This window comes from Camelus bactrianus, chromosome X (assembly GCF_048773025.1).
Source record: "Camelus bactrianus isolate YW-2024 breed Bactrian camel chromosome X, ASM4877302v1, whole genome shotgun sequence".
NCBI classification, from domain to species: domain Eukaryota; kingdom Metazoa; phylum Chordata; class Mammalia; order Artiodactyla; family Camelidae; genus Camelus; species Camelus bactrianus.
This window is the reverse complement of record NC_133575.1, coordinates 22655000-22678163: the sequence shown is the minus strand read 5'-3', so window position 1 is coordinate 22678163 and position 23164 is coordinate 22655000. Positions and strand designations below refer to the sequence as shown.

The 23164-nt window shown below is 35.9% G+C and overlaps 1 protein-coding gene across 1 annotated transcript in view; it reads right to left on the bottom strand.

The window, feature by feature from the left end:
• Positions 1-23164, bottom strand: part of IL1RAPL1 (interleukin 1 receptor accessory protein like 1) — a 1156506-nt gene that overhangs the window by 551637 nt on the left and 581705 nt on the right. The window contains exon 3 of the mRNA XM_010970316.3: positions 4026-4305. Within this exon, the coding sequence (XP_010968618.1) occupies positions 4026-4305 (280 nt within the window). The remainder of the gene's footprint in view (positions 1-4025; positions 4306-23164) is intronic.

Below are 23164 nucleotides of genomic sequence, written 5' to 3'. Positions count from 1 at the left end.
CAATGAGAAAGAAAAATTATTTAGTCTCTAAAGAGAAAAATCAAGATTTGGACAAAGGAACTAGATACTAGATAAAACACATTACATATATACATATACATCATTTGAAAAAATATTTTAGAAAAAAATTAACACACAAATACTAATCACACTTCTAATAATACTAACAATGTACACGTTGGAAATGAAATTCAAAAGACACTACCATTTACAAACGCACCAAAGAAAATGAAATACTTATGGATAAATTTCACAAAATGTGCACCTGATTTGTATGCTGAGAACTACAAAATACTGATGAAGAAGTCAAAGAAAGAAATCCTAAATAAATGGAGAAGCTTACATGAAAACTTATATGGAGAGGAACAGGCCCTAGAACTGCTAAAAGAATCTTGAAAAAGAAGGATAAAGTGGGAGGGCTCACTCTAACTGACATTTAGTCCTACTATATAGCTACACTAACCAAGACAGTAAGAACACAAATCATCCAGTTATAAAATGGGCAGAAGACATAAACAGACATTTCACTGAAAAGTATAGAAAGGTAAATCAGCACACAAAAATCCAATATTAGCCATTAGGGATATGCAAATTGAAAATACAATGAGATAACACGATACACCAATGGTTACAATGAAAAACAGTAACCGTATCAAATGCTGCAAAGATGTGGAGAAACTGGATTACTCACATACTGCAGGTGGGAATGTGGAATGGTATAGCCTCTCTGGAGAATAGGCAATTTCATATATGACTAGACATGCAGCTACTATAAACTCAAATTCATTCTAGGGCATTTATCCCAGATAAATGAAAACTCATGTTCACTAAAAATGTACATGAATATTCATAGAAGATTTATTTTCAATACCAAAACCTGGAAACAATACAGACGTCCTTCAAAGAGTAAATAAACACTGTAGTAATGTCCATACCATGGAACACTACTTAACAGTAAATAAGAACAAACTACGGACACGTACAACAACCTAGGATGGATTGCAAAGGAATTATGTTGAATGAAAAATCCAATTCCAAAAGGTTATATGCTGTATGATTCCATTCATGTAGCATTCTTGAATTGAAAAAAAAAATCGATATAGAGAACAGATTATTGGTTGCCAGGGGTTTGAGATTGGGGTGGGGAGGAGGACGTGGACAATAGAAGGGATCCTTGAGGTGATGACATTTTTCTGTGTCTTGAATGTATCATTGTCAACATCCTGTTGTAAGTTTGTACTATAGTTTTGCAAAAATGATACCACCAAGAAGAACTGGCTAAAGGATTCATGGTATCTCTATACCATTTCTTGCAAAAAAATCTGAATCTACAAAATAAAACTTCAGTCCAAAATTAGGGAGCTAAACAACTTAGTATGATACCAGTTAGGGGGCATTAAAATGCTTACAAGTGCACCGCTGAGCTCTGCATGTGAAACTATTAGTGGGGAATAACTCGGAAGAGAGGGATTAAAACATTGGGAGTCAACAGTACAGGAACATTTTATTTTTTAGAAGTAAACTTATTCTTCTAAATGGCAATAAAGAAAAAGAAAGAAAGGGTTACACAGCTCTCCTTCATTCACTTTTTTGTGTAAAAATAAAATAAACATTCAAGAAGAAAACGGAGTAAAAAAACCAGGTACTACAGAACAAAGAATTATGTGGTATTCTTCTATCCAAAATAGCTCTTTATTACAGAAGGGAGTATGAAAGCTCTTGTGCGTTACCCAGACAGTAATCTTAGGCATTTCCATTATTTACACCACTTAATTGTCTATATTTAGGTGTAAATCCAAATTAACTGTACATGAAAAGGCTTGTTAAACCTTTTCATTGATAAGTTAATACCCAGAACACCTATCAGAAAGACTAGAACCTTTGAGTAGCAGCTAACATTTCCAAACGTCTAAAATTCTTTGTAAGTAGATTATTTAAAAACTAATGGTGATGGTTTTGTGGCCTGATAGCTAACAATGGGCCAAAATGTCAGTGACTCAACTACAGCCCTGAGCTCCCTTCACGTCAACACCAAGCCATCCTGTTCAAACCGCTGTTTATAATGCTCGCTTTCCAAACTGGAAAAGGGAGCCTTATCAACACTAGCTTCAAATCATTTCGAATACTTGAATTGTAGTGACCAAAGTATCTTTTCCTGTAGTTTATCACTTTCCTTGGAACATCACTTGACATACAAAATTTTAAGGTGTTTGTCTTTCAGTTTCACCTTCCATTAAAATTGTAGGCACCTGAACATATGGCAAATGTCATTGTTTTTGAAATGTTTTGACCTTCACTGATTACTGCAACTATGAATTTAGGGACATTTTAGTGCAATTTCTCAGAGTATTGGATCCCAGTGTATATTTGAACACATCAAAGAACTGCAACTTCAGTGCTTTAGAAACTCAGATTACTAACGTCAACACATCATTATTTTCCCATCAACAAGAAATAATGAAATTAAGTGTTAGACTATGGACATTCAGCTCAATTCTAATCTCAGAAAAATGAGGATGTACATTTGCCTGTCTTGAAGAATCACCTCTACACATGCATGAACAACCAGAAATAATGATTTTTAAAGAAATGCAGCAGATGTGAAATTGAATCTTATTACTATTAGTCAAGTAAGAAGAGCCCGTCCAAACAGTACTCTCTAACTATACTAGTATAGCAATTCTTCATCATGCCCCTACAAAAACCTTACTTCTATTAAGAGTTATGTTTGAATGTAAAAAGATTAGATTTCCTTTTTTAAGGGAAAGAACAAGAGTTGGCAAAAGAACGATAATTTGTTCTTTTATAATTCAATGGACATTTTTCCCAAGCACAACTTTACTTGCATTCATTTATATTTTCCAAAATTAACCCTAACTTATATAGTGTCAGTGTTTAAAAAATAGAGTTATGTTTAACTTCCACGTGGCTTTGAACTATTTCAACATCCTAACACATCTGTAGCCATGACTCTGTGTAAAAGTAATTCTTTCAGGTTAATGGTGACGGGGAAACAGAAACCTTATGATAGAGGAGTAAGAGCAGCAGATGAGAATTTCAGAGGCGGAAGTCAAATTTTGATTTGAAAAAGACAGTAGGTGATTCTGAGACTTTCTCCAAATGGAGAATCCACTGCTTTAGATTTGGCTTTATTTATCTTAATAAGCCAAAATACAGAGAGACAAAGAAATAGATTTAAACACACCTTGTATATGCCTATGCCCTGCTTTGCAAATGTTCTATAGTTTGACGCCATCCACAATACTCATGCAGGGTGTGATACACGGTCCGTGACAGGTTAAATGCTGAAACTGAGATTTTTTAACCACTAATGTGTTATGTGGATATTGTTTCAGTGCATTATCATTAAAAGCAAATGTACACATGTCTCTTCAAAAGCAGACAAAGATATGTCGATGTATGATGAATTCCTTTGTGGATTAAGGGCACAGACTTTGTTATTAACTTTTGTAATGGCCCGAAGGGACCCCAGAAATGTTTGTATTGACTCAGCACTCCTGGTTAACAAAATGATATGGAACGCAGCCTTCACATTCCCTAACACGGCAAGGCTGCTTTCTTCATCCTGTGCACATACACACGTTACCTAAATCATCTTTGCAGATGTGTGTGAACCAGAGGTGTCTGTGCTCTATCTGCCTGTGAAGGGCAATAACAAAATGTTACAACCCATCTAGCAATAAACTATGCATCCTTTCTGCAAGTCTTTGCTTACATTTTATTTGCAACATTTCACCTCCTCTATAAATTTTATTTCATAGTCTTTAGTAATTTCTGGCAATATAAGTAGATACCCAGATGGTATCTCTTTTTTCCATAAGCCAGAAATAATGCCTCAATATAAATTCCAATCCCACCTTTTTATGATTTAGATTCTAAATTTTAGAAAGCAGCAACACACACAAATATTGAGACAATACCTTTAGGTGAAAGAGATAGCAAAATTTAGGATAAGAAAGCACTATGTGATGTAACAATTCAACAGTAACAGAATAAAACGATACCTGATGACACAGGCGTAAAGACCACTGTCCTGCAGTAATGTTGGCCGGAACCAAATGGAGTCCTCTTCCTTGCTCATTCTGCTTCCATCAAAGGCTATTGGCTCTTCAAAGTCTCCGGGGCCAGAGCTTTTGTACCACATCAAACTGAGTCCAGCACTTTGGGCTAGGGAGTAATTGGCTCGGATATAACCATAGAAGAGTGCACATTTGATTCGAACAGGCTCTCCCACCAAAACTTGATATTTCTTTATATCGACAGACCAATCTGTGCATCCATCAGCTATAATTCAAATAGAGAGAGAGAGAGAGAGAGAGAGAGAGAGAGAGAAAATATTAGAAAAAATGGAAGCAATTAGTTCATTCATTCATTTATTCATTCAACAATTTTTATCGAGCATCTATATTGGACAAGATTCTTCTCCAGGCACAGAGAGCGCAGCAGTGGATAAAACTCAGAAGGGCACTGAAAAGGAATCTACATTACTAACAATATATTCATCACTTCCTTTTCTTCTGCTGCTACTTATTCTTGGTTTATATCAGTGTGATGGTTATTGGTGTACTGCCTTTCCACCTTAAATCCACCTGTTTGCCTGTTCTTCGAAAATAGGTCTAGACTTTTGAAATAGTTTTCCTTTGCTAGCTGGCCCTGAAGATTTGTTAGTAAAGGGTGCTGAAGAGAGAGTGCAAAGGGAAAGGTTTTGCTCCCTGGTTCCAGTATGCTTGCTTGGAAGGCCCTTCTCCGGCATTTGGATCCCGCAGTGGGTACTTCTCCAGTACCCCAGTCCTGCAGTGCATGGGAATAGCTTGGGAATTTTTTAGCAGAACTTCAGGTAAGACACCTTCCTATGAACAGCTTTCCCAGCTACCTTAGGAGGGCAAGTCTCTGTCAAATTGCAGAGGGGAGACATTCAACATAATCTACCAGTGTGGTATCTCAGTGGCTTCTGACCTTCAATAAGCCAGGTACTTTCCCAATGAGGTTTGGGTCTCACTCTGGGAATGGGAGGATGGTAGCTCTTCCTCAGGTGCTCCATCTCAGTTAGGGGTAATGGCAGCCATTCCTCTATTCTTTAGACTTATCTTTTGCTATGGACTGAATGACTGTATCCTCCTAAAATTTCTATGTTGAAGCCTTAATCTTAAAAGTAATGGTGTTTGGAGGAGGGGGCCTTTGGGAGATAATTAGGTTTGTATGAGGTCATGAGGACAGAACCCTCATGAAGAGAGTAGTGCTCTTGTAAGAAGAGACACCAGAGCTTGCAATCTCTCTCTCTCCTTCCGCATGCTTACAAAGAAGAGGCCATGTGAGCACACAGTGAGAAGGTGGCCATCTGTAAGCCAAGAAGAGGGCCCTCCCCAGAAACCAAATCAGCCAGCACCTCGATCTTGGACTTCTCAGCCTCTAGAACTGTCAGTAATACATTTCTGCTGTGTAGGCCCCCCAGTTTATGGTATTTTGTTATGTCAGCTGAGCAGACTAATACATCTTTCTTACTAGTCAATCCTTCATTAATCCAATACCCCATTACATCTTTAAAATATTTATATAAACTTTCCTTGGTCAAATTAGCATATATTTTCCTCCCTGGCTGGACCTACACTGATAAAATGAAGAAAAAGTATTGTACAGCCAAACAAGGCAGACAGAAATAAAACAAAAGGGGGTCACGCTCTGGCAGTGGTTTCACAGCCAGAGATAGAGGCAGATGGTTACTTCGCTCTGATTTCTAGAAGCATCAGGGTCAAATGTAAAGTAGAAACCATGGAGGGAAATGGGACTGATCGGGTGGGGACTGGCTGGGTTTTCTGGGTTTCCTGGAAGCATCATCTTCCAAATGGCATCTTGGCACCATTTTTATTACCTCATTCCTCTGTGCATTAGCATATGTACGCGCACACATATAAACACAGACAAAATGACAGGTCATCACAGAGCACATACATCACTATTATTATTATCATGGATAAGTTGGGGATTTCCTGCTGAGAGAGGGCAGCTGCCCAACACCTAGCAAGATAATCAGTATGACACAGTTCACAGTACATAAGTGCTGAGCAAAAGGGCAAAAACCAAGAAAAGAGGACCTCTAAAAGCTGTAGCATCTGAGTACTGCAAGCAGGGTTTAACTCACTAGAGATTAAAAAGAAGGCAACCTGAAAGATCTGAGAACAGGAAAAATAATGTAGAATTCAAAAGAAGGTAAACGATCAACATGAAAAAGAAGATAAATATTAGAGAGAAAATGGCACATAATTTATGGAATTAGCTAAATTTCTTATCTTAAAATAATATCTAACATCTGATGAGGACTTAATTCTGTGCTGAGTTTACAAATTTTCATTTACCTTTCACAAAAACATCCATTTAGGCTTTGACCATTGTCCCCTCTACACAGGACCATTCTCACCAACCAACCGCATGCCCTTCTTCCTCCCTTCCTCCAAATGTCACCTCCTCCAAGAGTCCTTTTCTAACTGCCCTGCCTGAAACATCACCATCCTATCCTAGTCACTTGATCCAGATTCTTCTTTAATACTTTTCACAGGACTTGCTACTGTCTGATGTGACATTATGCACCCACTTTTTATTTGCTTTCTGTCTCCCTAACAGAATGTAAGCCTCTTAAGGTCAGGAACTTGGTCTCTCTAATTCACTTCTTTAGCCCCAGTGCCTAGAACTGTGCTTGCTAAGCACCTCAACACACATCTACTGAACTAACAAATGAATGAATGAATGAATTCTTGGGTAAATAAACAAATTAATGGCTAAACTTTACAACTGAAGAAACTCAACACCAGCTAACATGTGGAAGTGCTGGCACTCTCAGCCAGCTACATCTGACCCTAGAATCTATTCTCCCTACCACCAGAGTAATCTGTTTCCTAAGTAATTGAAATCTTCCTATTAAAGAACCTTGTTGACGTACTGCCTAGAGTAAATATGCTGGAAGCTTGGTGGACATCATCCATGTCTGAGTTACTACCACCATCCCTGTCAATGACTGCTGCAGGGATGGCACACCACACTAAATAGAATGACAGAACTGTACACAAACAGAGATGTCAAGGTTATGTAATGATATGCAGTATTTATCAACACAACTTTGTACACTTGTCCTATCGCATGAAGTGAATCCTTGGTGGGATTTTATTTTAAACAGTTATAGTTATGGTGATAAGCAGGAAATTATCTTGTTTCACCACTATATGAATTACAATTCTAGAATTACGTTATTATAACTGAGATCATCTGTCATAGAGGATATCACTTCCAGTGCAAAAGGTTGAAACAACCTTCAAGGTAGCAGTATAAACAGTTAGATGAAATTATTCAAACTCTCAAAAGATTTGTAAGGTAAAGCAAAATGCTTGAGGCTAAAAGCAGAAATATTTAGCCTAGCAATTTCTAAAAAGTTACTAACAAATTAGATCAAGAGAACAGAAGGATAGTTGTGTTGGGGGCAGATAGAGATACTAATGCACACTTTTAGAATATCCTTACTGAGAATAATGTGGAAAGAAAACCACAAATATTACTGAAAATTAGAGTTATTTAGTACTTAACTATCAATCAAGGAAAAAAGTTTCAAACCGCTCTGAGTCACATGCCAAGCAAAAGGTAGTGGTGAAATGAAGAAATAACAGCACCTTGGATATCAGAGACACTTTATGTTCATTTTAATATGAAAATAAGGTGTAGGATCTGTGAGTTAGGAAGTTTTATTACCATTAAACTAAATGTATGATATTCAAAAATAACTATAAAATTATTAACATGTTAATACTTTTTGGGGAAAAGGTGGTAAATAATATAAAGAACAATTCAAGATATTTTCCAATTATTTTGATAAACATTTAAATAAATAATGGATTTAAATCTTTTTTCAATAATTAAAGCATTGGACTGAATGAAATAAGGAGTGATACTTTTTCCTTTTTTAACATTTTGCTTCATTTGCACACACTCTCACTCTGAGTGTATCACATTTTTTTCCTAAACCATTTGAAAATAAATTAAAATGGAGACATAATGACACTTCACTCCTAAAATGTGTATCCTAAAGTCTGTATCTCTTTATAAAAAAGGACATTTTCCTAATATAACCAGAATGTTGTTATTGTTGTTTAATCTTGTTGAGCAGGACAGCTCAAATTTTAAAAGAAAATGTGATAACTTAAAGCCTAACTCTTAGTGGGGAGGGGGTGGGAAGGGATAAACTGGGAATTCAAGATTTGCAGATACTGACTGGTATATATAAAATAGATAAACAAGTTTATACTGCATAGCACAGGGAACTGTATTCAATATCTTGTAGTAGATCACGGTGAAAAAGAATATGAAAATGAATATATGTATATTCATGTATGACTGAAGCACTGTGCTGTACACCAGAAACTGACACAACATTGTAAACTGACTATACCTCAATAAAAAAAAACCTAAATCTTGATGACCAGAATTGCTATTGACATGTTTAGTTTTTTCTTACTTCAGAATACAAGCTCTGCTGGCTTGAAAACAGTCATTCCAAACCAACATATTTCATTTTTTCAGACACTGCTAATTACACTATATAAGTTATCAGGTAACCTTTATTATTTTTTAATTATCATTGAGTAATTATATAGGACAACAGTATTTAATCAATTTTTCTGTCTGAGAATAAAATACCCTTCTATAAGCCCCTCTCAAAAAGGTGAGTGACTGAACACAAGCATCTAGGGAGAGGAATGATGTTAGTTTACTCTGCAACTCATACCTTTTGTCATAGACTGAAATATCTTTCCCTGACAACAACAACAAAAATCAACCATTCCTGTTAAGTGGCAGGGTCTTGGAAACGTTTTTATGTTTTCACTTAAAAATTTTAGGCAGTGAAAATACAGTGAATTCTTAAATAGCTCACAGACCTAAAATGTATGCATTAACATATTCATATTCATACTCTTTTCAAAACTTGCAAAGGTTAAAAATAAATATCTGGTATATTGGCATCATTGGTCTCTACCCCTAGCGTGCTTGGAAAAGGCGAACTTAATACATGACGGAGGTTAGGGACTGTAGGCCATGTATATTAGCTATCACAGACAGGGAACAAAAAGGCTGAGGCTAGATTCTAATGAGGTGAATTCTGCTCTTTATCTGCACTGGCTGCTATTCTTTCCAAATAGGAACTTCATAAATGAAAATTGGCAATGCTGGAATCCTTCTAAGGAGGATACAGAGATCTACCAAAGTTATCAGCAACAACGAGAACAGCAAAATAAGACATAAGTTAACCTTTATAGTATACATTGGTTCACACACACTGTCTTCATCTCTACTTCCTAAATTATGTTTATCTGAGGTGGAATGTTGCCAGATTTCTGCCTTTAAAAATATATGTAATGTAACAATTTTGGAAGATTACTTCCAAACATTTTGGAGAGATTTATTGGTTGCATGAGTCAGTTCTACTTTTACATTTTTATGTCATGTGGCACTTCTTCTAGACTTTTGGACCTATTTCTGAGCAATCTCATCTGTAGAGTGAGAAAAAAAAATCAGCCTTGAGTGCCAAATAGAGCTCAGCAAGGCCTTGAGAAATGGACAGTTAACTACTCTGTACCTTAGTTTACATCACTCATTCATTTATCCAACACTCACTGTAGGATAGGGAACATTCTAGGTACTGAGTGTACACAGGGGACTGAAAGGAGTTCTAGCTCTCACAGAGAAGACAGACAAAACCCATAGAAACAGAATGCATCAGGAAGCAAAAATAAAACATGTTAAGGGGCTAGAATGCCTGCAGTGCTCTCAATATGGTGGCCAGAGACAGGTAGTTAGAAGAGTGAACATTAGAACACAGAGTAAACTGGGCAAATGTGTGGGACAGCAGGGTTCAAAACAAAGGTCCTGAGATGGGAATGGACTGGATATGTTTAAGGGACAGCAGAAAGGCTGCGATAGTTGGAAGAAGTGAGTTGGGGAGGGACTGGCCTGATCCTCTAGGGCCTTTCCTTATCTGTAAAGATCATTGTTTGTGTCTCTTATCTTCTTGTAAGTGCAGCAGTAATATTGGATGTAGGGGGCATCATATTCCAATAGGACATCTTAACTAATTACATCTGCAGAGACTCTATTTTCAAATAAGGTCGCATTTGAGACTCCAGGAAGGGCATTAATTAGCGGGGTGGGGGGGGGGATTCGGTACGCATTTGGGTCCAGGATGGTAAGTGGATGGGCTTTTCTGGATAAGCAAATGAGTTGGTAAAGACAAGAGTGGCATGTGCTCCATATTAAGATAGAGAACAAAACACCTAATGAAATCCTTCTTAATTTAATCAGAAGGAGCTCTGGGCTCTATATGTGACAGATTCACCACACAAAAAAATTATTATTTTTCATTCTCCTTGTGGACATGCTTGTTAGTAAACACAGACTTGGGAAGTATATGTAAGAATAGTAGAGGGTGTTATATGACCTCTGGACAAACCAGACCCAAGTTCAAATGTCAGCCAACATCAAGTTCAATCAAGTCTCTAAAGCTCTCAGGGCCTTCGCGTGCATGTTGAAAAATCAGCTTTGTGGGGTTGTTCTGGTATTGATAATGGAAATTTTCCTGTGCCTTGGATTTGTGCTTGTGTCTGCTGTATGCCCTGGGGGAGTGATGGAGAGCAGAGAGTGAATAGTCAGAGCCCCAGAAGAAAAAGCCAGAGCAGAAATTCCATGAGTAAAGACAGCATTGCTGAGGAAACAGAGCAAGAGGTTTGTTCTGTCTCAACACAGAACTCTTTTTTTTTTTTCAAGTAAACTAATGGAGCAGAGATATAACTGGGAAGATCAAAAAGAATTTAAGAAACAGGTGGAATTTAAATTGTACCTCAATTCAAAACTTGTTCATTGGAATGAGAAAATCCCAAGTCAGTGGGATATACCATTTTGATAGCACAGTAAAGGGTAAGGTTCTGAAACAGTGGGATGGGGAGGGGACAAAAACATAACCAGTTAAAAATAAGATCAGAAAAGTGGGTTTGATAAGACACCAGGCCAAGAAAGCTGAACTTAAACCCATATCCAAATAGTTTACAAATTTTAGTGTGTATCAGAATCATCTGGAAGAGTTGTTAAAAGACAGATCTTTTGGCTTTACCATCAGAGTTGCACATTCAGAAGGTGTTGGCTGGGACCTAAGAATCGGCATTTCTAAAAAGTCCCAGGTGATGGTTCTGCAATGACAGTTTTGAGAAGCACTGCTCTCATCAGCTGTAGACAGTGGAACATGTATGTGAAGGAAGTGGTATCATCTGATTTACATTTTAGGAAGATCACTCTAGTGGAAGGAGATAGGAGCAAGAGACCACTTAGAAAGCTCTTGAAATAGTAGAGATGAAGTAAGGAAGTGGGGGAAATTGTGGAGGTGGAATCAACAGTATGGTGAGACGGATCAGACAGGAGAGATGAGAGAAAGGAGGAATCAAGGATGAAGCTGAGGTCTCAACCCAGGATTTTTGAGAAGATTGTGACATCATTAATGGAAATAGGAGCAGAATTAGGTTCAAGGTGGCAGATAATTAAGTGTGCTTGGAGGAGAAAACTCATTTGTTGTCTTATAGCACATTATCTGCCTTTGTCACAGGTGTTTATACAGCAGAACGTATTGCTTGCATTGTCTAGTATTTGCAACAAAAGCACCTCTGTGCATCCTTTTCATATTGTGAGCTCTGCTGGGCATTAGAGTCCCCTAGAGTTAGAGAAAAATTCAAGGGAAATGGGAATGAAGTCTGTTGTGTATTTTAATATGCATTTGCTTTCCTATGAATAATACCACAGAGACTAATTGTCTGTTTGATTAACTTCTTGCAGAGATCGTGGGGGAAAATTAAACACACACAGTTTGTGTATTGCTCCTTCAAGTGAATTTCTAAGTGAGAATTTTAAAAAAGGTTAGAGCCATTTTTTCAATGATGCTGAGTCTATTTTTATCACTGTAGAAGTCTAATGAAAATACATAATGTGTTGTACACATATTAGCTTTACAAACAACTGTTTGGGCATCTAGCAGCATTTGTATGTGCAATCATATATCTATTACGATGGGAATCTACTGACACTGCATTTTGTTCAAGATATTATAAACAAGTATCTGTGCATGTCTTGCATGATCTTTGTTTCTCATTTTTGTCATGTGTGTAAAAACAGCAGTTCATTTTATGTGTGTAGAATTCCTTCATTTACATAGTATTTTCATAAACACTACCCCACTGCAACAAGGAAAAAAGTGGTTATAAATTCAGAAAAAACTCATGGGTAATTTTTTGTATTTTTTCATGTGGACCTAGCAGAACAGAACAGAAAAAATTAAGTCAAGTATAGAAGGTCTCCTTGAACTTAAAACTCTGCTTTCTGGAGGTTTTGTTGACATGCTCTCAGGTATTCTTGAAATAATCAAAGCAAGTAGAAATCCATCTTAGACAGTAGAAAATTACATTGATACAGATTTTGTTATTTTTGGTTTTGTTTTCTGCTATCTTTGTGAGTGTAGCCTTTGGGTGTGGGGTAAATTCATATCCATTTTTGAGGGCTGATAAATTAGAGAGGATGCACTTATGTGAAAAACTGTACTGGATAGTTGTCAATATGGACATCTACTAAATTCAAAGCAAACTGAAGTCATTTCAGTGTTACTTAGCAATTTAAAGATCCTTAAGTGAGATTATCTTCATAGTCTCTTCATCAATACTGACTAAACTCAGAACTAGAGGAATCTTCGGGCCCAGCAGATGGTACCCCATGATAATGTTTATTGCAGTTAGTTATTATTATTTACATGAAAGTTTAAATTCTCAGGGAATGGCAGTTTGCTTTTTATGCAGTTAACTAGCACATACTTTTAAAGAGGAACATATAGCATATAACTTTTCATAATTCATCCAGCTCAATATTCCTTCTTTGGCTGCTGTACCAAAAAGCCGTAGCTAGGTTTCCTTTTGTATCTCTCAAAGGTTAAAAACCTAGGCCCTTAGTACTTGTCATTTAATATGTTTCAAACAGAAAATACTTAAATTTGGTGAGGGGAGGAATGATTTTACAGTATTTACTCTGAGCCACCTCTGGAAGGAGGCATTCACTGATTCATGCTTCATTTCAACAAATATGTATGGAGAACCTGCTATCTCAGGGACTGCTAGGGTTGGGATGAAGCATTTGGTTATCTCACTGCATATCACAGTAAGCAGGGTTCCCATCCTTTATTCTAAACTTACAGCTTACATTGTTTCCATTGTACTGTCATGGGTAAGATGGGAGAATGTGTCTCTGACTTTACTTTTTCAATCTAGCATTCATGGATATTTTCAAAGCTAAACAAGGCAGTGCTGTGGGTCCCTTTTAGTGATCATTCGTTAATGTGCTTTTTAAAATATTTTTCTCTTTTATTGTTCCCCAGTTTTCCAAGGCAAGTGCCTGTCTTTGTATTTGACAGCAAGGACCACACTGGCCTATACAGAGACCCAGTTGGGTACCATGCAATTATGAGAAATAAATATTTACTGTGAAATGTATCAAGCTGGTACATTCTCTTTCTTTATTTCCATTACTGTACCATGAAAATAGTCAATCACATATTCTTTTATTCTATAAATTGGAAAATACTGAATAATTCAACAGCTGTGAAATTTCAGAACTTCATTCAATGGAGTAGCTGTAGTCCCTGATCTCTATTTTAATATGCTGCCAGTTACTGCAAGTCATAATAGCACAATACAGGGTCCGGGATGAATTATCACTCACTCAGTTGTTTCCTTGAATTGCTTCGGGGTATGAAGTAAACTACACTACATCACTGTCCTCATAATGAGATCGTTCTGCTAGATAAACAAGCTCCCCGCAGGCCCTACCTGCTGATAGGACCCAGTGAACCAAATATTTAGCACTTCACAGAGGCTCCTCCCTGCCATTCTTCAATATTGTGTGCATTATTTTCAAGAGAAAATTTGATGCAAAGAAGGAGAAAATTGAACTACTGACTCCTGGGTCCATTGCTACAACCTGGTTTGGTAACAAAGATTCAATTCAATTTCTGGGTCTTGTGAGATAATAGAAGTTTCAAAGTTTCCAATAAGATCGTCGAAATTTAAATTCATGTTCTATCTGTACAATTTACACAAAGCATTTGGTGAAACCAGTCTGCCCAAGGAAACCACCGAAACAAAGCATGGAGATAAAACAGTACTTGTTCATTTGCTTGAAATATTCACTGAAAAAAAAATGACTCATGAATACAATGCAAACTTTTAAAATATGTTTAAAAGATGACACCATTGCTTTAAAGACACTTCTTCCACCATTAGAATGAGGGTTCACACAGAAGGAAAACAGCACAGTTTAGAGATAATACTTTGATAGTTTTCACATGCAAGGATGTCAGAACACCAGATCTGGTTCAGTTGCATGTGTGTGCAATTTGTGTGTGTGTGTGTGTGCCTGTGTGTGTTGTTTCCCCCTAAGTTCAGTGTTATAATGTTAATAAACTTACTGTCTTGTAGTTTTCTTACACAGACTGCACAACAGAAGGTCAAAAATGTGCCCTTTTAGTCAGTAATTCATGTACATCACCCTCATAATGGAACCACGATGCTATAAGTTCTTTAATACAATCATGAAAAGAGTACTAAGAGAGTGCTAGCTTTTCCTAGAGGAGTCAAAAAGGACTTCATGGGAGCATACAGGAAATGCGGCTTTGAGATTAACCATTAAATGCATGATGGCAATTCTAAGAAGTGAGAAAAGGCAAGCTTACAATGTGAGTAGTGAAAGTCCCAGGATAGACAGTGGTGGAGGAAGTGGTTGAAGTGGGTGGGCCATTTGTTTATTTATGTGTCCTCATGTCCAGACCAGCCATGACCAATTGGTGCAAAGATGGCCCTCTAACCAAGAAGAGTCAATTTGCAGGCAGGTAAATAACCGATGTCTTAGTTTCATGAGAAAAGATGAGCTGACCCAAGAAATTCCTCTTCTCTGAGTAATAACAAGGGGCTTAAGGTAGATTTAGACCAGAGGTGATGTGATGATCATATGTAATCCAAAGTTAAAATAGAAATGCAACTAAGAATAGAGAAAACTAGTCCTAGAAAAGTAAGAGTGGAGATGACATAAAAAGAGAAGGTTAAAAAAAGTAGAGAAACCAAGAGACCCATTAAGGAAAGAGCCAGAGACCAAAGAAAGTCCCCAGAACTTAATTCTTGACTTTTTTTAGTTCTGAATCTAAACCTCATGTATTTTTATAATAAAACACTTAAAAATACTTTAAAAGGGTTCTGAACTTTACACCTAAAAAATCTCATTAAATATTTTCATAATTTGAATTGTACAAGAAGCAGAATTTCATTTTCTGCATTATCTATTATTATTATACAATATGAATTGTTCTTTAAAAGTTATTTGTAAATGTTGTTGGCTGCATATATATTCACTCTATAAATGCATCATAATACTATTAAATATTTAATTTGTTTTAACTTTCATTTTAATATATACTATCATGATCAATGCCATTCTATACACATTTTGTTTGAATTTCTGCTTTTGCTTTCAGCTTGAATATCTAAAGCAAGACTACTGGGTCAAAAGATACCATATGTTTTGCCAAATTGCTTCTGTAGAGTTTGCATCAATTTATATTCCTGTATGTAATGTATGAGAGTATCCATTTCACATCATTCTCGCTATATGAAATTATTTCCATACTATTGCATTTTCCTACATACAGTGCCCATTCTATTCTTTCCATGCCTGCTTATAAATCCACAAACAATGGTGGTCCAGATGAGATATTTCTCCAGTGTATGCATTTTTTTGTACACTTTTCCTTCAATTTCCAAGTATATACTGATGACTCTGAATCTACATACCCATCCGTGCTCCTGTTTGGTGACTTTCAAAACTGTCATTCATTTATTACACTTGGTAAGCCCTAAATGCAGTGCGTCCTTCTTATGGTGGTGGCTGATGGGAGGAGGGCTTGCTTATTCATTTTCTGTCTTACCCTGTGTGCCTCACCTCAACCTATCAGGTCATAATTGGTGATCTCTTCTAATACAATTAAACTTTATTGCTAATGAAAACATTTTGGTATCTATCATGTTTCATTAGTACACACTGATAAGCAATTTTAAATCTTTAAACTTACAAATTCACACAAGAATAAAAATACCAAAATAAGATTTCATATTTTCTCTTTTCCTGAGCATTACCCTATAACATATAAATTTAAAATCTAACCAAAAGTCAAATGTTAAAAAATAAATAAATTAGATTTCAAGAAGGGTGAATTAAAATAAAGCTATCACCTTACAATAATGGCAAAGTATTCATGCATTAATCTTAAGTTGTGAAATCCATATATATTTGCAAATGCAGAATTATATCGCTTATTATTTTGAATTTTACCATGGGAAAAAATATAATATATATGTATATGTATACACACACACATATATATATGGAGAGGGAGAGAGGGAGAATGCAGTATTTCACATCAAATTCAATGGCTTTACTTAAACAATTCAAATTGAGAAGAGTATCATGTGGCAAACCACCATGAATGTATTTGCTATTTGGTTTCCTCCTTGTGGCTTCTAGTCTTGGACCAAACATGTGCAGTAAAAAAAGACAAATGAGTAAATCCAAGCATTACATTTCTCTTTCAACTTCAAGTCTCCAAGGTTGAAATCTGCTTTGTGCCAAGGTCAGCAATATCGTCGTTTCTATTTTTCTGCATAATTAACCTGAGAACTTTTGTACCCATTCCCTTCTGTTCCTTTCTTGTTGAGGGCAACTCAGAAAGATGGAACAAGAGGGCCTTGTTTTGTGTACCAGGGATCTGAGTTTATGGTATATTCAAACTGGCTCTGATTTGTTCTGAAAGGAAGGTGGTAATTCCCCAGAGCTATCTGAGGGGTCTACTTCCAGCTTCCTTGTACCTCTGCACATTTACTCTGATTAGTAGCCTGTAGTATAAGGGTATCAACATTAACAAGTTCACTGAATTTGGGATCAGCAGGTCCAAATGGGGCTAGTCTGAGAGTGTACCATAAACAAGGACCGCAAATCCTTAGCTGCATCATGAGATGTTCACAACTTTGGAACTCTAAACAATTCATGTCCATTAACGGCCTCTAATTAAGGCACAACCTTGTAAATAAACTGACAATTAGTTAAGTGAAGCGTAAACAAGAAGATAGTTCTTTAATGGCCTGTTTAGTCCTAAAGACCTTAGCCATTCTCCTCCAACCAGTCATATATATTGTTTATGTTTATTTCATATTCACTTAAACACATACATACCTTCTATTGCAATTTTGAATTGACCCTCTTATTATTAAATGTTCCAAAAAAATCAAAATAAATGGGGATAAATAGCATTTTAAAAAGAATACTATTACAATATCAATTTTATCTCCATAAAAATTTGCTGGTACATCCTCCTAAGAGACAAAACACACACTTCCAAAACTTCATTCTATGATACAGATTCCATGTATATAACGAATGCAGTAAAATCCCCACTTTATCGTGCCTGCCTAGATATTCAATCTGATTATGAGATATATATATGTATATGTATATATCATGTGATGTATATATATATCACCAAATTATTTTTTCTATGATATATAAGCATCACTGTATACTCTATTCCACTCCTATATTGCGGAAAATCCTTAATACAGTTGTATTCTTTCTCCAAGGTTCTAATTTGCTCATTGACTATTATAAAATGTAAAGGAACACATGCCAAATTAAGCAACAGAAAATAAAAATACCAACAACACAAGATAAATGCAACGTTCTGGGGTAAAGCCAACCAACTAAGATGGACTGACTTTAAGGGAAGATATTTCTTGCATATTTAGCATTAACAGCTATGTCACACTTTTGGAAAACTACTGCATGGTTCATTTCTACTTGAAGAGCTTTGACTTACAGACACCTATTAATTCACAGTTATTTAAATGTTTCTAAATAAGTGAAAACTATGCAGAAGTAAACACTTTAAACAATAGGTAGGAACAGAGTTTGACGATAGAGAAAATCAATGAAGCCAAAAGCTGGTTCTTTGAAAAGATCAATAAAATTAGTAACACTCTAGCAAGACTAACTAAGAAACAGAGTTTAATCAAAATTGCAGTGTAATAATTATCAAGATTGGCTAGTATTTTATAAACAGGTACATGTACAGTAATTGAGGATCTAGTGCCTGAGAGCAAAGTATATTTTTTCAATGCTTAGGTCACTGTTATAAAGATACATTTATATTAAAATGATAAATTTATATATTCATATAAAATAAACATTATATTCACAGTCTTTTTAGGTTTCTACTACAAAGTATCTACAGGAGCCAAAACAAAACTGGACACCCTCAATCTTTCCTTGTCTCTTCCCCACTCTTGCTTCTGAGAATGCTCACTTAGAGATGAACTGTAACCAACTTTAGTCTTCAGTCTGCAACCACAGATGGCTTCAGGACTCTTCTAAAAGAATAGTCTCATCAAACTTCCCCCAGTACTTGAGTCTCCCAATGCTTCACTACTGAAAAGGTGCTTTACTGACAGAAATTTCAAGTACACAAAAATGCTAACATATATATTCCAGTGACTGTGGGGAGAATATATCCCCATCTTAGAAGTTCTTAAAAGAAGGAAATTCTGATTCTTGCTGCTATTACAATCATGGTAAGGTTAGGAAAATGAGGCATGCTTTTGACATCTTTGATAAATTTTGACATCTTGGGGCCAGTTTGTATTGAGAGTGTCAACACAAAGAAGCAGAATATACTATTATCACTAAAATACTATGAGTAAAGGATAAAAAAGAAATTTTTAATCATTTTCATGAATGTGAAAAAAGAAAGAATACATATAGTAGGTGTATATGTGTGACTAAAGTCAACCTGACCCATATGTAAATAATTACTTAAAAGATGTAAGAAAACAGAAACAGCATATTTTCTTACTCCTCCCTACTTTGGAGGCTAGAATATATTAAAACATGTTTAACTTGGAGATCTATAACTTTTAAAAAGAAGAGCACACTGTTTTAACTTTGCTTTATTGGAGAGGGGTAGGTAGAGAAAGAGAATAAATAATGAATAAGATTATAAATAAAAAGGAATTAATAATGGTGAGCCAATTCCAGGATAGTTTTAACAGAGATCAAGTACTTACTCCCTGGACTATCTCTTCTTCCCTCCTCCTCTACTGTCTTTTCTATCCCTAGCCTAATAGTGATGGCAGGATGTGATAAGGAGACTTACTACCTTCTTACTTCAGGTGAAACCACAAACTTGACTTATCCCTGCAACATAAGCCTATGATTTGACTAGGGATTATTTTAGTTCAATTCTGTACTTTGCACAGCATGCTTGGATATACTGAAGGACAGTCAGAGTCAAAGCAGCCAAATATTTTAGGAATAATCAGGCTTTGTGATCTGGATTCTTCCCTCATTACAATGAGAGAATATTTTCACCATCCTTACTGAGAATTATGGTAAATATGACTGAGACACAAACACTGCTGCTTCATCTCCTTCATGGTAACTGAGTATTGACAGTTTGCTACTGCACTTTCCCAGTTTATGTTTACTAAAATTATTTTATTTGGGGAAAATAACACAGCTAATAGCATTAGTAATAAATATATAATATTCAATGTCTCCTTCCAGATGCATAAAGAATAAAATATAATTTCAGCCCTCAATGAGCTGTTCACTCTTTAATGGGAGGGACAAAGACATGAACAAATAATTGTAATATAATATAATTTATTACTAATGGTGATATGATATGAACAGCATATTTGGGGACCACTGATAACAGAGGAAAGGTCAATGAACTCTAATCTTACCATATGTTCCTAAGCATCTGGTAGAGAAAATAAAATCTCCAAACTGATAGCAAATTACTCATCAGTAAGATTATCTTAATAGGTACTCAGTGTTTTGGTAACTGACATTTGATTTACTTTACCATAAGACTTGGACTCTATATAATTTAGTCACTTTTAGGAAAAAGTTAATCTGGGTTTATTTTTGACTGTTCTAACTAATGAATCTGTTAGACACTATATTGTACAGATTTGGAAATAGATAGCTCCACAGTTTAGAAGACTAATAAAGGAACTGTTTTCTAGAAGCTCATGCAGATGGGAAAAGGTTCTACCTCTAAGAATCAATAATAAGGAAGTTAAAACTATGATGATGATGATGATGGTTTTACCATTAGTACCTTAAAAAAGAGTGAAACTCCATGAACAGAGATTGTGGTAAAAATGGCACATTCATACACTGAGGAGATAACTACCTACTTATTTACATCATGAAATAAATTCATTCTTTCAGTCACTTAACAAATATTTAATGAATGCCCATTAGAACAACAATAATAGTAACCATTATGTATTGAAAACCTATACTCTGACAATAGTAGGCTAATAACTATATATGAATAATCTCATTTAATTCTAAGAAGATCCTATATGTTAGGCATTATTACTGTTATGCCCATTTTACATTTGTACCCTAGGACAGCAGTTAATACATGTCAGAGCCGGGACACAAACCCAGACAGTCTGAATCCCTATAATCCAACTTGCCAGGCAATATGTTTAGAATGGCATATATACAGTGATAAACAAAACGGACACAGTAGCGACCTTCTTGGAGTTATACCTAGTTCTGAAGAGGAAGATTTATCAAGTTAACCAACAAATGCGTATTAATCATATTATACACACTTCAAAAAGGGCACCAAAGAAAGAAAGAGTACTATGTGGGGAAAGAATAGCTACTTTAAAGGGGAAGACCTCCCTAAAAGTGGAACAGTAAAAGTTACTCCCAAAGGATAAGAAACCAGTCAGGGAAAGTGCAGGAAGAAGAGCCTTCCAAACAGATGAAACAGCATGTTTAGAGAGTTGGCTTGCTCTGCAGGGCTGGGAGCTAGAGAGTCACAGAGAGTGGGCAGAATTTGGATCATATTTTAAAATAAGGATTTTATTCTAAGTTCAGTGGAAGTCACTGCAATGAAATCGAAGAGACAAAATTTAATTATGGATTAAAAGGGAAGGAAACAGGGGTGTGGAACAAAAAGAAACCTGCAAGCCAAGTTTTTTAATTGAACCTCCACAGGGTGGATAATGGTATGATTTACTGAGCTGAGGAGGTCTGAAGGAAGAACATGTCTCCAAAGAAGATCAAGAAACTAGCCTAGGATATGGAATTGGTTGCAACTCTTCTGGAGAGTTAATAAAAGCATTTGTCAAGAGGCTGAAGGGTTATCTTTTGGCCAACGATTTATCCCCGGTAAATAATTTAAACATTGAAGATGCTATCTGCACACAGATGGTTGTGGTTAAAACGTCAAAGCAATCTGAAAGGCAAGTGTGGAAAATCGTGGAGTGACATGAATTACAGCCATTAAAATCATATTTAGGAAGGTCCATTTCAAGTTGGGAAAAATTTTAGGGTACTTAAATGAAATAAAGACTTATTTATGTATTATATATTACATTTATTAATTATATATTTTACCTATTTATACTTTTTTATTCCAACTACAAAAATTAGCTGTATACATGGAGTAAGAATGGTAATTATAATATCACACACGCATACACACACACAGACAGACAGACATCAACTAGGATGATAGGATGTTAAGGGTGATATTTTTCATCTTTGTTAAAACCCTTTAATTCCGTGCCTGTGCTTGTGTATACATGCACACGCATACACATGCACTCTCTCCTTCTTGCAGGACATTCTCTTTTGGCTGAGCACTATCCATTCAAATATATTTTTTGTCCTTTCTCCAGGCTAGCATCTTCTAATGGCAATCATGTTAAGTCAAAGGGTAACTGTACTTTCATCTGGCAGACAGGTCAAAATATCAAGGAGTCTTAATTCTTAATTTAATGTCTGTGTTCTGGTATGTAGCGAAAAGATGAAGGACTAAACATTGCACAACTGGAAGGGAAACCTCATCACCCTGCCACTCAGTTTTCTTATCTACAGTCTGGTAAATCAGGTTAGGCTGCTGTTCACTCACCCTTACGTCTGCCACTGAGGTCCGCTCAGTTAGTTTTATCCTCAGGTAACTCTTGAAACTTTATGTCAGTTTTGATCATTTGTTCCTCATTTCTCTGTTTCCTCTACCATATGGTAAAAATAAATTACCCTAGAAGTTAAATCGCAAGTAGAATGAATTGGGACAAAGGGTAAAAAATGAGGACAGTAGATGTAATAATTACAACTCTTCACCAAATCAATAAAGTCTATGTCCCAAAAGTTACATCTTAAGAACTTCAAGCTCTTTCCATTAAAATCTGCGCCAACATGAATATATACTCAATACCAAAACGGAGAATTACCACCCAAGTTATAAATAACTGTGGGTTAAAGAAATTGAACATTTATTTGATGGTATATCAAATGCTTTATACTGCTTCTGCCCAAAATTTGACTACAATGTCAGGGTATGAAAAATGTTAATGCATACTTTTTATTCAAACCAATTCATTTTCACTCCAAATTTAAATTCAGTGATTATGCAGGATAGAAACAGTAGAAATAATTTTTGAAATGAGCTCAGAAAGTATGGTATCATGTGGAAAACGAAACTTCAAATAGAATTTGCTATTTTATGGTGGATATGAGCTGTACTTTTTGTTAGAAACAGAAAAGGCTTACACCATAAACCCTTTGAAGAGCTGCCAAATTAGGGTCATAGAAGTCTGAGCCTAGAGCTGATAGCAAAGGAAATCCAATTTGAGTCTGACAAAGAGAAGCTGAGGTCTCATATGTGCAAACTTTATGGGATAGAGGATGAAGGAGGAGAGAAGAGAATTACTACATATTTACCATCAGTATACTGCAAATGGTGTTATGACATCAAGTAACTCCTTTGTTTGCATTCCTGCATTTATTAAGTCCCACGGAAGAACTTAAAGACGGCATCTGTACTATGACCAGCAGACTTAGTTTAATAAAAATATGTCATTTCCAAACCTGACATCCATTTACACTATATCCTATAACAGGAAGGAAACTCAAAGAGCGCCTCTTGAATTATGCCCACTATGTTTATTATTTC